The sequence below is a fragment of the Gymnoscopelus braueri genome (assembly GCF_963280865.1).
Source record: "Gymnoscopelus braueri genome assembly, chromosome: 17".
NCBI lineage: Eukaryota > Metazoa > Chordata > Actinopteri > Myctophiformes > Myctophidae > Gymnoscopelus > Gymnoscopelus braueri.
The window spans coordinates 26784388-26801421 of record NC_137617.1 but is presented as its reverse complement, the minus strand read 5'-3'; the positions used below and the strand labels follow the sequence as shown (position 1 = coordinate 26801421).

General features: G+C 44.6%; 1 protein-coding gene across 1 annotated transcript in view; it reads left to right on the top strand.

Annotated features, from left to right (window-relative positions):
* The first annotated feature begins 924 nt into the window (after positions 1-924).
* The window catches only part of capn15 (calpain 15), a 61302-nt gene continuing 45192 nt past the window's right edge, over positions 925-17034 (top strand). The window contains exon 1 of the mRNA XM_080456293.1: positions 925-2322. Coding sequence (XP_080312419.1) covers positions 2144-2322 — 179 coding nt within the window. The 5' untranslated portion in view covers positions 925-2143. The remainder of the gene's footprint in view (positions 2323-17034) is intronic.

Here is a 17034-nt window from a genome sequence, read left to right as displayed (position 1 = left end):
AACGAGATGATCATCAGAAGAACACTGGATTGATATGAGATGAGCACAGGGCTGGATCAATGGACCCCATGGCCGAACACACGGTGGAATTTATACGACCGTGAGAGCACTCTGTGGACGGGACGCGGTATTTTCACGTTTTCCTGGCTCTTCGTGCGCGCCCGTGCAACGGGGAACACAGATTCATACCATCATCATCATCATCATCATCGAGCAACGCTTAGCCGCACTGACAGTCATTTGAAAGCCCAGCAGCAGCAGCATCACACAAGCTTGCGTTACCATTTGTTAGCTATTTTGTCCTATAACATCACATAGGCTATATTGGAAAGTGTGTAGGGCTGTAGCGTTTGTACCTGGGGTGTTATCCTTTTATTTTAATTGCCATAATTAAACGTTATTCGAATATCGTTCATGCGGAAAGTGACTCAATATTCCTGTCAGAAAGCTGTGGCGTGTGGTTTACACAGAGAGGCCACCCCACTGCATCCAAAACAAACCGCATGTGAACGATGATATAAAGCTCCACTTTACGCCTTTTTTTTTTAACGCAGATCCTCTGCCCCGGCCGCGCACCCTCCTCCATGCTCAGCTGTTCATCTTGTACAGACTTGTTACAGTGTGACAGGCTGGCGCGCGCACGTCACTCTGTGCACGCCGACCAACTAGACTGGCTGCTGCTGGCCTCATCTACAGGATCACAGACAGACACGCGAAGTCTCTGTCAAAACCGTGGAAACTGGGATCAAATGCCCGTGTTTTGCGCTGGCAGAGCATCACAGCCTATATACAACACAGTGCTCTCTCCTCTCGGGAAAGTCGCATCTCGTCCGGAATTTAAGTTCTTGTTGATCGGCAAACATTTCCATTGCAGAGGCCCGCTGCTGTAGCTCAGACTGAGAGCTGCTGCTTTGAAGGGACTTTTTTTGTAGCCAATGTCCATTCCAAAGTTCATGTCTTTGTTAATTGTTAAAGTGGAAATCCTATTAATATTAGGCTACCTCATGTGGTGAAACTGCAAAAGGGCGATCGTAGTGTAATCTCTGTTTTATGAAGATTTGTCCAGTGAGAAATGCATTTGGGTGTTGCCAGTCGAGATGTTTCGGTAATCCTCAGCAGCTGCAAGTCAGGCGGAATATGTGAAAGATGAGCCTTGGATATTGGTGTACTTGCAGAGTGCCAACAATGTCCAGAACTGCAATGCATTCGATTTCTACTAAACTACACGCTACTCTAATTTGTTCCTATTAATCCCTCTTTTTACTTGAGTTCTGAATGTTGTCCCCAGATCAAATCTGATGTGATGTTCTGCATATGGGGATTCTATAGACATAAGCAACAAATGGCATGTTTCACAGTTCATATTAAGAGGCATTTTGTAATTTTTAGACAACAAGCTTGCCAGAGAGGTGCCGTTTAGTTACAGAGATGTCGATAGGCTGTGAACCCAAGTACACATGACTGTCTTTCTGCTCTGACTGAGCTCCTGAGCGTGCGTGCATCAAGTAATGACCAGGCATGAGACTAGACTAGGAGAGAACTGTTGGAGGCAATGCAGGAGGAATTGTGAGAGTCATTCACAGTATGGACCGGCTGTTAACACAGAAGCCTTGACGTCTATAAGGAAGAGAATTGTAACCCACCACAGAGAGAGGAGTGTTTTTTTGTTTTTTTCCCTCCTCTCTGAGACTGGCTGCTGACTTGGAATCAGCGCTCGGGGCATCCAATTACAGTTTGGATTGACTACTTCTTCCTGCCTCCACACACTGTGGGAAATCCACTATGATCTGCAGTTTTAGCAGTCTGAGAGCTACATGTCTCTTTTTTTAATAGCTCTGCGTTTTGATTGTCTCATAGTCATTTTTAATTACATTTGTTTCTTTTTTTTTATTCAAGCATCACTGACCCTGTTTTGCAAGAGGAAAGTAATCCCTTTTGAAGTTTGCAGAAGACTTACACTGACTATGAACAGCATTGAAAACAGTTACATATGTGACATCTTACCTCCCTTGAGGACCTATGCTTTGTCCGTTTTTGTGACAAATTGACCCACCCCCTTTCCCCCTCGTACCACCACAACCGCCCCCCGGCCCCCCCTCCAGCAGACTGCAGGGCAGATAGTCGTTGCCTCTCACTGAGGGCGATGGGGAGCTCCGCCTCGTCTCTCACGGCGGAGACTGAGTCGGACCATGGCTTCCGCAGCACCCCCTACCCGTCCTCCCCTCCCATGGGCTGGCTCAGGAATAGTCACAGCAGTCCCGTGTGGGGTACCACATTCATCACACGCCAGCAGCAGCACCCACTGCCTCACCGAGAGCGCAGGTAAGAACCAGGGGTATCCTGCAGGAGTATCCTGCAGGAGTGGCATGACATGTTTTCGACGCCAGAACATGTGCATGCAAAGCAGTTGGTGGGTTTACAGGTGCACTGACATCTTGGACTGAAGCCAACTGCTCTAGGATGTAACAATTCTTATGTATGATTGGTGATGGTTGTCACAGACAATGACCATTGGTATGATCCATAGCTTTTTAGGGACTTCAATGCATGTCCAAATTCCATCAACTGATGCAAAAATAGCTTGTAAACTTATTCTTAAAACAGTCCCCTCCTCGCTGCTTGAACTGGATCCCTTTTTTTTAAGTGGAATTGCAGTTTGGGCCAGGCAGAGGACAAAGTGCTGTATTTGGAGTGCATTCTATTGGCCAGTAACCATCGCTTAAACTAATAGATCTCCCAGTTGAGTGCACCCGAGGCACAGGGAGGGATTGGCCTGGCATGGCCAGTGGATGAGCAGCAGAGGGAGAAATGAGATGTGCCGGGCCGGGTTGTATTACATGAGGGATACCGTTGCTTGCAGCCACGGCGTACAAATGACAAGACATCTTTATTTTAAGGATGTTCTTGTTGTGATGGGTATTGTCTTTGCCTCCCGGTCACTCAGCAGTGTGTGCTCTGTGCAGTAATCCGAGACCGTTCACAGGAGTTGTTCGCGTGTGACACTTTACTACTGTCTGTCTCACATACTACTGTCGTCTAATATTTCCCCTTTTCAGTTGTAATGAAATGGAAAAAAGATTACTGTGGGATAATTCAATAACCTTTCTGTAACTGATGAAACAAATTCACTGCCTCACCAAAGGGGATCTAATCGGAGCCTGTATTCTAATGTTGGTTTTTATTATGCACCCAAAATATGGCTAAGCCGGATTTGCAATCTGAAATACCAAGTACCCTCTTGGGTACCTCCCCCGCAGCTGAAATGCAAAATTTCCACGCAGGCCTGAGTTGATTGCCTGGACCGATAGATTGATCTCTGTGAACCCTGTGAACCCGGCGAGAGCCAGCCCGAGGGCGATTAGAGTATGTTTTTGCCACTATGCTTTAGAGGAGCTCTCAAAACAACCTCTGATTCCATGCCATGTTGCACTTTGTCGGAGTGTACAGCGCTACAGGGTGGTGCGAGTTTGACCTGGTGGTGCAGTGTGTGCCAACAGATGGCTGCCAACGTGCAGATGGCTGTGTCCTTCATACAAACTGATGTGCTGTTGTTGTAGTTATGAAGCGCCAAGGCTCATCATCGCTACACCAGAGTCAAATGTTCTATTGTTGTACTGGTAGTGTTGTGTTGCACATCAATGGTGGAGGCCTCATTGAAGTCTAATGGGACAAACTAATTTCTAGGAGAGGTTTGTTATTCACACTTATTGAAAGACTCAGTTTATCTGTATTGACAGTATTAAAAGCAGTGTTGGACTGTCTCCAAGCCAGAACCATGTTGCAGTGATCAATTGTCCCCTAGCTATAACTCATTGCCTTCTAAAATCATTGATTATTGACAACATGGTGAAAGCAGTATTTACGATCTGAAAGAAGCTGAGCTCACATGACCAGGCTTTCCATCAGCTTTGATAATTGAAAGTGATTTAATTTGTGTTTGACCACTGTAAAAAATATAACATCCTCCACGTTCCTCTTGAAAACTTGTTTGCTTTTCGTTTCTACCAGCTTTCTTCATGCTTGTTTGAGCCTTGCAGAACAAGAACAGGCAATTGCTATTGACCACTCTGGTGTATTGAAGCTATTGCTGAGTCACTCAGGGCATCATGGTTCGGTTGTTAGTTATTGATTTTTCAGAGGGCCCGATCAAATTTCCCCACAATGGATGTCATTATTTATTCAGCATTGGTCTCCAGGAAGGCTTTCATCTTTCTTGACTCCTGCCTGCCTGTCGTCAATGTTTTCCTTGCAATTGCTCCCCATTTAACAGTCAAGGCCATCACGGTGCCTTCCATAGGCACGGCAAGTTTATTTGTATGGCATATACGTAGCTTCAGCTGACCATTGTCGTTTTAGAATTCACAGGGCAGCTACTGCAGAGGCACTATACCTTACTGTGTGCATTCATTCACCATTAGCTGCTCCACGTAGGAGCAAAATATATGTGTAACGTCCCCCTTTTAGTGTGGGTTTACATCACAGAGTAAACCGGTTATTTTGTCTGGAGACCTTCTTCCTGTGTTCATGGTGTGCATCCCCATAGCAACAAGCCTCTGCCTCCATCACCAATCAGACTCCAGGCTGTCAGCTGAGCTTGTAAAATGTACAGACACACGCGCGTGTACACACACATAAGCACGTACACACACACACACACACACACACACACACACACACACACACACACACACACACACACACACACACACACACACACACACACACACACACACACACACACACACACACACACACACACACACACACACACACACACACACACACACACACACACTTAGACATACAAGCACTGCTTTGGGAGCAGTTTGATTCATATACATTACATACACACACAAAGCCCATCCAAGAAGCACATGTGCAGCCATGTTCAGGACATGTTCTCTTCCACCCTTCACAATTTCCCTCTCTTTCTTTCTCTCTCTCTCTCTCAACACACACACACACACACACACACACACACACACACACACACACACACACACACACACACACACTTCTGCATGAGCCTAACGAGGTTAGGCAAGCCTTGCTGAGCCGTAACAGAGCATGAAATATAGAAACAACAGAGTGCTGTGTGCCCAGCTTAAACTCTCCCATTCTTGTACAGAATTTTGCCTTCGATATACTGTCTTGTAGAACACTACATTCTCTCTTTGCTTTACTACTATCAGCTTAGAGACTGGACTAACAGCCCTATCTTTGTGCAATTTTAAACATTTCTTTCATCTTGTGTGCGTGTGTGCGTGACCCACTAACTCCTTTTCAGGTAAACAGCCCACTACACCACATGAGTGAACTTGTACTAAATACACCGGAGTTGTGGTTGTGTAAGATATGATGCGTAACACATGAATATGATCAACGTTGCTCTGTCTTTCATTGTTGTGTGGTAGTGAGAGCAGGGATTATTAGAGATTAAAGCCCGCTTGAGATGTTCACTTCTGAACTAGGTGGTGCAGCCTCTTTCAACTCAGTCAGCCCCATTGGTTTATAGCGTATTTGGCTGTGTAAGGCCTTGGGAGTGTTCAGCCACACTGTACAGTTCCACGTCTTCTCTTCCCCAGAGTTGCTCCCCTCCCAGTGTCTCTGACTCTCCCAGCGTGATGGATGGTGGCGTTTATCATGGCTCTGTTCCACTGGCTCTCCTCCCACTAATTGGATTAAAACCGGTCCACTTGGATTCGGCTGGGCTGCTCACTGGCTGTGTTTATGTCTGAATTATTTCAGCGCGTCTTCCCTCACCGTAGTCTTGTCTGATGAACAGGGTGGCGTCAGGACATCCCGCCAAGCCAACAGAATGGATTCAGCACGCACGCTTTCCCCTCACACTGTGCTTTGCTTTGGAACAACAGTGCGCCGATGTGGCAAAGAATATTGATTCCAGAGTCTCTCCCCTTGCTCTTGTTGCCATGGAAATCCGTAGCATACGTTTAGTACCCTAGTTCCATCACGGGCGCTAGATAGGAGCGCATATGCCAACCGTGGCTATCTTTCACAAAGGGCGAAACCTAAACTGGCAAATTGCACCTCTGACAGAATATGTTATTGCAGCTCCTTCGTTATTCAAGTCAATATTTAGTGATACTGGCCAGAAGCCAATGAGCTACTAGGGACATTTTACGGCCCATGATTTTTAATGATCTGCCTGATAATTGTTGAATTTGCAAGGCGGTTACCAGGAAATAAACCGCTCTTCGGAAGCAAACATCCCTGGATGAAGGCAGTGCGACGTCAGCAGCAGAGCTCTCTCTAGCCCTGCAGGGTTTTTGGTGTTGGGAACATCAGATTAGCGCACAGAACCCACCATATTATGTTCCACTTCCTCTTCCTCCACACCGAGTTAACCCTTTAAGACCGGGAACGTGTCTATGTAAAAAAAAAAATCTTTGCCTATTCAAAAATAGCAGATATACAAGCTCATAGCGTGGCACCGAGTGCCGCGCTATGAGCTTGTAGATCTGCTATTTTTGAAAAATCTTGAAAATGTGTGCAAAATGCAAATCTTTGAATACTGTATTTCTTTTAAAGCCAACATTTGTAACTCAAAGGTTTGCTTCTAGTGGTCCCTGGAACAAAACATTTTGAGATGGGGGTCCGCGGCCTAATACATACATACGTTTTGAGTGGTCCTTGAGATGAAAAAGTATGAGAACCAGGCCACTGATTACAGCAACATAAGTTTCATCAAAAAAGAAAACTGTTAGGATTTAGAAGACATTTGTAGAATCCCCAGAAGCAAAGATGTGAGTTACAAATGTTCGCTTTGAAAAAAAATATATATTCAAAGATTTGCACACATTTTCATGATTTTTCAAAAATAGCAGATCTACAAGCTCATAGCGCGGCACCGGATCTGCTATTTTTGAATAGCCAAAGAAATCTAAAAATGACACACAGATGCTTTCCCGGTTTTAATGGGTTAACCGCTTCCTGCCGATTTCCTGCTTTGCCCATGTCCTCGTCCCGCACCGTCGCCGCGCGCTGAAACCCAGTCGGACAGTTTCCTCTGTTTAAAGATTAACGCGTCTGAAGCTGTCTTCACCGCCGACAGATTCAGCCGTCAAAAATGAGCGCTGCCTCGTGAAATATTAACTCAGGGTACAGCCAGAGGTCAGGAGCAATCTTTTCTCTCTCACCCGGCATGGGCGCTCGTCTCCTATCTTGCCAGCTGTATGTTTGTTAGCCTGTGATCTATTTTGATCATGTTTCATGGCTTGTGATATCCAAACCACAAGGTAAAAGACCATTGAAAACATAAACTTTGATACATCGCGACGTCTTTCCTCATGAGAGAGGGAGGAACAGGCCCACAATATTCCTTACGCATTGCCTCACTCTTGACACATGACATGGTGCTCCTCGAACAACATGCCCATTGTTTTTGCAGCATCACATTTGGCTTAGAGCTGTTGGTCTAAAGCCCTTGTTGTGTTCCATTCTTTCAAGAGGCATATCTGTTGAAAAGATCTAAATAAAAGCTCTCAGTCTCTATAGCTTCAGTGATGTGTGTTAGTGGGTTTTTCCTGGCCTAAGGACACTTGTTGAAAAAGAAGACCTTTTTTGTCTGGTTTGCTCTCTGAGGAACGGAGTCTGCACTACCGCCACCACCAGCGCTGCATCGTGTGCTGTCTTAAATCTGCTCTTCGTTTACATATCGTGGCCTTATTCTGTTCCTCCCCCCCAAAAAATCATCAAATACTTTTAACCCATTAAGACCTGAGGCCGATTCTACAAATGTCTTCTAAATCCTAACTGTTTTCTGAAACACTTATGTTGCTATAATATCAGTGGTTCTCAAACTTTGTCATGTGAAGGACCCCTAAAATTATATGTATTTGGCCGTGGACCCCCATCTCAAAATATTTAGTTCCAGAGACCCCTAGAAGCAAATATTTTAGTTACAAATGTTCGCTTCAAAATATATATATATTCAAAGATTTGCACACATTTTCATGATTTTTCAAAAATAGCAGATCTACAAGCTCATAGCGCAGCACCGCTTGTATATCTGCTATTTTTGAATAGCCAAAATGATTAAAGTGGTTAAAATCTAAAATGACACAGATGCGTTCCCGGATTGAAGGGGTTAAAACAAAAACAAAAAAGTCCTGTTTCTCAGGCACTCCGCCTTAACGCTCTGCGGTTTATCTCGCAGCCTTGTGTCCCGTGACCAAAGCTTCACTGTCACCAAAGCCCTCTGTATCATGTCACCAAGTCTCGTCGTGTCACGGACGAGGAACTCGCTCACCTCGCCTCCTCAGATACTGTAGCTGCTCATCACTCGGCACTGTCAGTGGTGATGAATGAGTAATGAACGTCTGATTCAGATTCGAACAAGGAAGGTCGGGGCGGAATGTCTGTCAGTTATTCGAGTAGGTATGTGTAGAAAAATAAAATGACATGAGATTCACTTAAACCCTATATTCGAAGGACCACCAGGGTCCCCCAGGGGTCTGTACTTGGTCCCCTCCTTGTTTGCCTTCACACCAGATCTTTTCACCGAAAATAGCAGCCGATCTTTGTGAGCTTGTAGAGCTGCTATTTTCAGCGGATAGCGCGCGCTATGAGATTGTAGATCTGCTATTTAAAATAAATCTTGAAAATGTATTGAATATATACATTTTTAAAGCCAACATTTGTAACTCAAGTCTTTGCTTCTGGGGGGTCCCTGGAACAAAACATTTTGATATGGGAGTCTGCGGACTCCTAACGGTATGTTGCTAATAGTGGTGCTCCAACTGTTGTTCCATGTCAAGGACCCCCAAAATGATATGTATTTGGCCGCGGACCCCCATCTCAAAATGTTTTGTTCCAGGAACCCCCAGGACAGAAGCAAAGATTTGAGTTACAAATGTTTGCTTTAAAAATATATATATTCAAAGATTTGCACATCATTTTCAAGATTTATTTTAAATAGCAGATCTACAATCTCATAGCGCGCGCTATCCGCTGAAAATAGCAGCTCTACAAGCTCACAAAGATCGGCTGCTATTTTCGGTGAAAAGATCTGGTGTGAAGGCAAACAAGGAGGGGACCAAGTACAGACCCCTGGGGGACCCTGGTGGTCATCGAATATAGGGTTTAAGTGAATCTCATGTCATTTTATTTTTCTACACATACCTACTCGAATAACTGACAGACATTCCGCCCCGACCTTCCTTGTTCGAATCTGAATCAGACGTTCATTACTCATTCATCACCACTGACAGTGCCGAGTGATGAGCAGCTATTTAAAAAAATAGCAGATCTACGAGTGCTGTGCTATGAGCTTGTATATCTGCTATTTTTTAATAGCCAAAGAAATCTTAAAATGACACAGATGCGTTCCCGGTCTTAAAGGGATAGTTCACCCCAAATTTATTTTTGTCGCATTCTTAAGCCAATAATTTGATGACCGGCAGCAGTTCCGGTAGGAGACACAAAGAGTCTCCTTTGTGTCTCCTACCGGAACCGCTGCCTATGGTCCGCTGGTTATTTTTTGGGTGAATTATCCCTTTAATGGATTCATCTATGGTTGCCAGAATGTGTAACCTGAAGGGAGTGACTCATACTCTCAAAAGGAGTGCCTATGGCAGTCTCTGGTGCCCAGTCATTTGTGTAAAGCTTGTCTTGGGAGTGTGCTTTGCTATGCATAGGCTACTGTAATTCTAAGCCGGTGATGAGTATAGTCAGTTGAAAGCTGGTTTAACCACCCTACTGTATATACAGTAATTAGTTGACCAGAGTACCCCAGGGCTCTATACTAGGTTCCCCTCCTGTTTTCGCTCTACATATCTAGGGCAAAAATAGCCGATCTACAAGCTCACACAACGCGTCATTGTGAGCTTGTAGAGCCAAATGTTAGTCCCAGAATAGTGACGCCTAGGGTTCATGTGGTTATTAACCAGACAAATTTGCTCCTGTTTTTCCTTACCACACACACACACACACACACACACACACACACACACACACACACACACACACACAACACACACTTTTCTGGGAACATAACAGCTTGTTCAAATAAGAGGAAAAGATCCAAGGGAGAGAAAGAAATGTCCCTTTCGTCCCTAGAATTAAATGAAGACCAGTCGGGGCAGAGTTGTGTAGTGCCAGAACTCAGAACATTATTACCTATAAGGTAGTTAGGAGAGACCTACTGCCCTCAGCCCTACAAAGCTGACTTATCTCTGTTGACAGACATGCCGCCGGGAAAGGAATGTTGCCCAATTGTAGGAAATGATATTTTAAAGTGAAATGTTGCCTAGTCATTCTCAGAACAGCACGGAAACGTTCTACAAGGAAACCGTTAACAGAACTTTGTTTTCATAACTAAAACTGTGGCCACTTGTTGTGTGGGGTAGTTGAAAGTGCTGGGCAAAGCATGTGTAGCTCTCTTTTTCATGAATATAATCAAAGTAAGAGGATGCGCAAAACCACTGATCTCATCTCTATGCAGTTTTTGGTGTTCAGACACCTTTATAGCCTATCTTTTAACGGTGCAGGCTTTCCATCATATTCTGTATATTGGCCCCCTCTTCTCTAAAACACAACTCACTGCCTGTTCCGTAGGGAGCAGAACTGGGAAGGATAGCGTCTTCCTCTGCATGCGTTACCCCCCTCCCCGGTGAAATTCCTTGCTGTCAGTTGAAAATAAGCGGCAGGTGATGTAGTTGACTATAAGTCGAGTGACGGGGACTATAACAACAGGGGTCTTCAACCAGTGGTGCAGGGACCACCAGGTCCCTGAGGAGGTTCCAGGTGGTCCCCAGCTAAGTTATGGAAGAGTTGGTAACCAAATTGGACCCTTATAGATCTTTAAAACTATTGTTAAACATCTGCATTACTCAATTAAATAATTGTTATTTTGATCAACGTTTGCCTGTCATCTCTCTCCTATGGTACCACATCATGGAATTGTGGACAAAATCTTATCCAACGATAACAAAAAAGTTTTGGGTCTGAGAGGCTAAATTTCATCAAATGCCGGTGAATAAATAATGGACCTTGATACGAAAAGGGTTGAAAACCACTGCTATAACACATGGGGGGGATTGGCATAACGACTAAATTGAGAGAAAAGGGTACTCTGCTTGCTTCAACGGACTGACCGCCAATGATTGTCACAAGTGTGAGAACTGTGATAAAGGCACAGCTGATTCTTCAAGTATGCCCCGCCCCCTGGGAGTCCCTTGGTTGACGCCCTGGCAGATGGTTGGTTGTGCCCATCACTCCCGTGTGGCTGCAACCTGTGGCTGCAACCTTACTCCCTGGGTGTCTCCTTTAGAGATGCTAAGATAAGCGGAGGTAACACAGGCTAATTGCCATGCCGTTAGCTTCAGTCTACTCTGGCAGTGATTGTGGACCTCTGTCTGTCTGCGGCCAATCTGGCCCCAGCGGGTGCCAGGACTGAAGCCAGCGCCACTTCCTGACGGATCAGAATGGCTGGAAGCTGCGTCTCCTCTGTATAGCTCTGTGGTTGGAACTCTTCTTCTCCACTGATACTGCTTTTGATTTCTCACCCATTATAGCTGACAATAAGTATATTTTGCTTTTGCATTGTGTGAGTTAGTTAGACTCGGTCACTGTTGTGCAGTGGTGTAAAGTAACTAAGTACATTTACTCAAGTACTGTACTTAAGTACGTGCTTTTACTTTGCTGGAGTATTTCCAATTGTCTATACTTTAACTTCTACTCTACTACATCTCGGAGGCAGATATTGTGCTTTTACTCCACTACAATTATTTGAAAACTTTAGTTACAAGTTACTTTGCGAATATAAATAATTACATTATAAAACATACATTAACCACTTAAAGGAGGAGTTCACCCAAAAAATGACTTATTTTCTATCAATTGCACACCCTATGAAGCCTTGAATCCATAGATTATTTTTTGTTTTTGTCGCATTCCTAAGCTAATAATTTGATTCCCGTCTCCTACCGGCTAATGTATCCGGTAGGAGACACAAAGTAGATTATTTGTGTCTCCTACCGGAAATACACACAGTCATCAAATTATTGTCTTAGGAATGCCACAAAAACAAAAATAAATCCATGAAATCAAGGCTTCATGGGGTGTGTAATTGATAGAAAATAAGTATTTTTTTGGGTGAACTACTCCTTTAAGCCTTATTTTATACATAGGCTATTTGAAAATAGCCGATCTACAAGCTTGTAGATCTGCTATTTTCAAACATTTTAGTACTTTTACTTTTGGTACTTTAAGTACATTTTGATACCAATACTTTTGTACTCTTACTCACGTCTTTTACTTGTAACATCTGCATTGCAGTATTGATACTTCTACTTAAGTAAAACATGTGAGTACTTTTTCCACCACTGCAGGGTAGTGTATTGTAAGGGCCATGGTGTTGGAACACTGAGGGTATCACCTCTCTCTCGGGAGAACACAAACCACAGGAGAGGAGTACTTTTTCCACCACTGCTCTTGTGTTACAATCTTTTCCTATTCATTGCAGTCCTGAAGATTGTTTTAAAAAAAAAACCTGAAGCCTCTTCACTTTGCTGTCAGAGCCTGTTGTAGTCATCTGAGGGTGACGCCTATATGGCCTATGGATCGGATGCATTATTAACAAGGAGCTGCCCCCCACTGAACCAGAGCAAGGTCCAGGAATTGCTCAGTGCTCACCAATGATACGCCAGGTAGCGCCGCAGCCAGCCCCGGCCAAAAATACTGATGGGGAAAGACTTTTAGCAATACAGACAGACAAACGGATAACCTTTTAGCTTCGCAGGGTAGCAGTTAATTAGCCCGGTGGTTATGTTTTGGTTTGTGAAAGCCTATGGTATACAGCACAGGTTTTCAACCTTTTTCATGCCAAGGACCCCTAAATTTATATACATTTCGCCGCGGACCCCCATCTGAAAATGTTTTGTGCCAGGAACCCACAGAATCAAAGATATAAGTAAAAAAAAAATCGCTTTAAAAAATATATATATTCAAAGATATGCACACATTTTCAAAATGTTTGTGCGTGCGTGCGCCTGTAGGTCACATTTGTCGAGAACCATCCGACCGACCGACTTCAAACTCTGCACGCGCATCGCGTGTCGTGCCTGGTGTCGAGTCGATATATGGGCATAAAAGGGACACGGACATACGGGTACAACGGGTATTGCATAGCCGGCTGGGGCATGCATTTCCAACTTGCATTGTTCCAGAGTCTAGACATGTAAACAACGTAGGTAATATGTGGCATGCCAAAAAGGCTTCCCTAGTTTTGGAGGTGAAGTGAAGTTTTGGCACTGCCATCTCACAAGGTTAATAGTTATGGAAGCCTTATGCAGCACTTATTTGAGAATGACTGACAGTGCAAACGATTATTAAACATTGAGAATCGCTGCCTTCTTTATCTGTGTCTCGTGAAAGAGCAGCCGTTGATTTATAACAGCCATCAAGACGTCTCATGAGGGATGTGAGCCTTTGTAGGAGGGCACTTTTGTCCTTACTATTGTTGATGTTCTTTCCCTTGTGTCAGCGTCTTTGTCTTTTTTACAGATAGTCCCAACTTTCAGATGAGAGCGAACTAGACTGAACCTGGCTTTTAATTTCAGTTCATTTTTTGTTTCCACAGAACAAAAATAATAACAAAATATTTGTAACGGTATAACAAATGGCAGATATGGTGCTATTCATTATGTTAATCTAATTCCATTAGATTAAGATAATGGAAACATTAGCTGAACCAGTGAATATGGCAAGAGATAATTAGAAGTGAATGCCATTGGATGCCAGTGTCATAATTTCTCTCCAGCACTGGGATCATGAATAGGGATGGAGATCAAAACCCGGTTCTGTTATGGACCTGCACCCGCAGTTATTGAGACCCCAGAATCAATAAGTTCTGGGCTTATCGAGACTCTTGTTGGGTCTAGCAGGTCCGGGAAGCAACGTCATGTGTTGATAGATGAGTCATGTCATTTATTCAAATCACTGGTGTGCAAATGGTCCCTTGTCTATGTTTTTTAATTCAGTTATAACTCGGCCTCAGTGTTGCACAACAGAAAGTATTCTCCTTATACTCTCATCCAAAAAGAACAGATCTATCCTTCAAGCTAACGTATCGTGATATATAACACGTTTATCTGTAGATCTGATTCAGCGTCGCCTACCAATGACATCATCCATGACGTCATCAAATCTGCGACCTCTCATTTTAGTCGTAAAGTGACAGTACCTTTATTTAGCTTAATGGACAGTACAGACATCAACCAACACCATCAACATGCTATGAAACCTAAACAAACCAGTTTCTTTAATATTTTTCTCATTTTATTTTCGATATCTATAAACATGTACGATCCCCATCCCTAATCATGAATGGTAAATGATAAATGGTGCATTTATATAGCGCCTTAAGTTTACAATGTGCATTTCATTCACCCATTCACACACAGGATCGTCCTGTGGCCATCCTTGGAAAGGCTGCTTCACATTTTGTTTCATAATGCAATTTTAATGGGTCCTGGGGTCCATGGGTGGGGATGGCCGACTTGGAAGGATTAACGACCGCTGCACAAAGGCCACATGTGTCATGGCGAGCCAGGAGGGGAGGGTTGGTCGGTGCTACTCGGATCATTTGATCTCATTCCGGAGCGTGCCCAAACGTGCCCAAAATGGTGGCACACATTCCATCAACACAGCTACTTGGCTGGCTCGCCCCACCCATAGACAGGAACTTGACCTTTACGCATTTCTGCTTTCATACACAGTGCTGTCAACATTAATAGGAGAGGGAGGGTAGAAAGATGAGAGTGTCGTAACGCTGTGCCGCCAATATTACTCCAGCAGAGTGAACAGCAGAGGCTGTAATCTGATATAGGAAGGAAAGTCAAGTAAATCCATTCGATGTGTTATGTGGTGAATTCCAACATGACTTGACACTTTCTGGGATTAACGCTCTCAGAACAACCAGAACAAACAAACAAACAAATGAGACACATAGGGATTCAACTTCCTCGTACACCTTCTTCAGAGGTGCGATTATTGTCTAAAGTGTGGCATTTAAAGGCAGTGCAACAGAGAGACGCTCTATTTGTTTCTCCCAGGTTCCTCTTACCTCAAGGCTTCGTTTGGCTTTCACCTACATATTTTTCTTTTTCTTTTTTTTCTTTTCTTTTGCCTTTATTTGATAGTATACATTAGTAGTAGGAAATGGGGAGCAAGAGATGGGGAGTGACATGCAGCAAAGGTCGTCGGGATCGGGATTCGAACCCGCTGTCAGGCTGCATTAGACCGCTACACCAGCCGTCCGGCCGAGACCTAATATTTTCAACCACTCCTGGGTGGTTGTAGTCCTGGGTGGGTGGTGTTCAGTGCGGCAGCAGGGCTCACTCACAGTGCCTCTAATATGCTGGCCAAAGTGCTCTACGATCTTATTAAGCCCACTGAAGCATCCAGAAATTGGTCAGGGGTCATCAGTGCTCGTTCTAAAGTGAATTTAAGTGAGGGGCAGGTATGTTATGGACAACCTGGCTGTCACAGAGACACCATGGCAGATGAAGCTCAGAGAGGGGAAAGGAAGGGGCTTTCAGATGGAAAGTGATCATCGGCCCTCGCTCGCTCTCTCGCTCTCTCTCTCTCTCTCTCCACCCCTACTGTAAGTTCTTGGCTCCTTGCCCAGTCCTGCGACACTGAGGAGCTGAAGTGGGCACTTTTAAAGCAGCTCCAATGAACACAGGGGCAAGGACAAAACATGTGCATTATGTGTGCTTGCGTATGTTTTGTGTGTGTGTATCTGTGTAAGAGTGCATGTGCATGGAAGCTCACGTAAGCGACGTGCACATTCCATCCCTGCACTTGAACACATACCTCAGGCTGGATTCCACTTATGATGTACCGCTATACTTAACTTTGATAAGCCTTAATGCTCGCAACACAATGAACCACTCGAACTCTATTCTACATCCCCTGAATGGACGGCCATTAAAATATGTGATCAAATCGATAGGAGGCTCCCCCGACGGCTGCCACAGACTACTGACATTTAATGAGCTTTGCGATCCCTTTGCTCTGTCACGTCACCAAATCAATTGCCATGACAACGGGTCCTTGTGGCTTACAGTACCGACTTTGATCCCACGCCTGGAGATGAAAGGAGCGAGAGCTATTCAAACGGCAGTGGCGAGGGACCCCTGTCAGCCCTCGTGAGGTGTCTGAGCGTTGCTGTCGCCATTGTTTGTGTGTGCGACCCGCGCAGTTGCAAACCTGTGGAGCATAACGTGAGCATATGCCAACTACACTTGTTTGTGGTGGCGGGCGGGGGGGGAGGGGTGCATTATTCAAGTGCAGTGAATGTAAACAGTGCAGGGGATCTAGGATGAGTCTTGAGGACATCTATGGGTTGTCTGAGGACAGATTCGCTCCCTCTGTCTCTGTTCCACACCAGAGAAAATGTATAAAGCCTGTTTATGCAGTTCGTATCCAGCAGCTGCTATTAAATTCATACTGTACCTCTTATCATCTTTTTTCACTGTGGAGACTTGATATACCACAGTGACTCTTAGGACTCAAGAGATAACATTGTGGCCTGAGTAAGTGCTAAGCCGCAGTTTGTTAGTGTTACAGAGGGGTAAAATTATTTAACCCGGGCCTGTGTGTGTGTGTGTGTGTCCGTATGTCCGTGTGTATCTCTCCCAGGACCCAACAGATAACATTGTGGGGCAATAGGCTGAGTAAGCATAATAAGCAGTGGTTTGTTAGTGTTACTGAAGGGGGAGTTGTCCTCCCAGGACTGTGGTTTTCACCTTGGAGAGCTGGCCAGGGCCGGTGAGAACCAACTAATGGTTTTTGACACAAAGCAATGGGACTACTATCTCCTTTCCTCACTGCCCTCGGGGCTAGGAAAACACACGGGCCTGCGTGTAAATATACTTGGACAGTAAAAACACACACTACAGTATAGGCATTAGACACACACACACACACACACACACACACACACACACACACACACACACACACACACACACACACACACACACACACACACACACACACACACACACA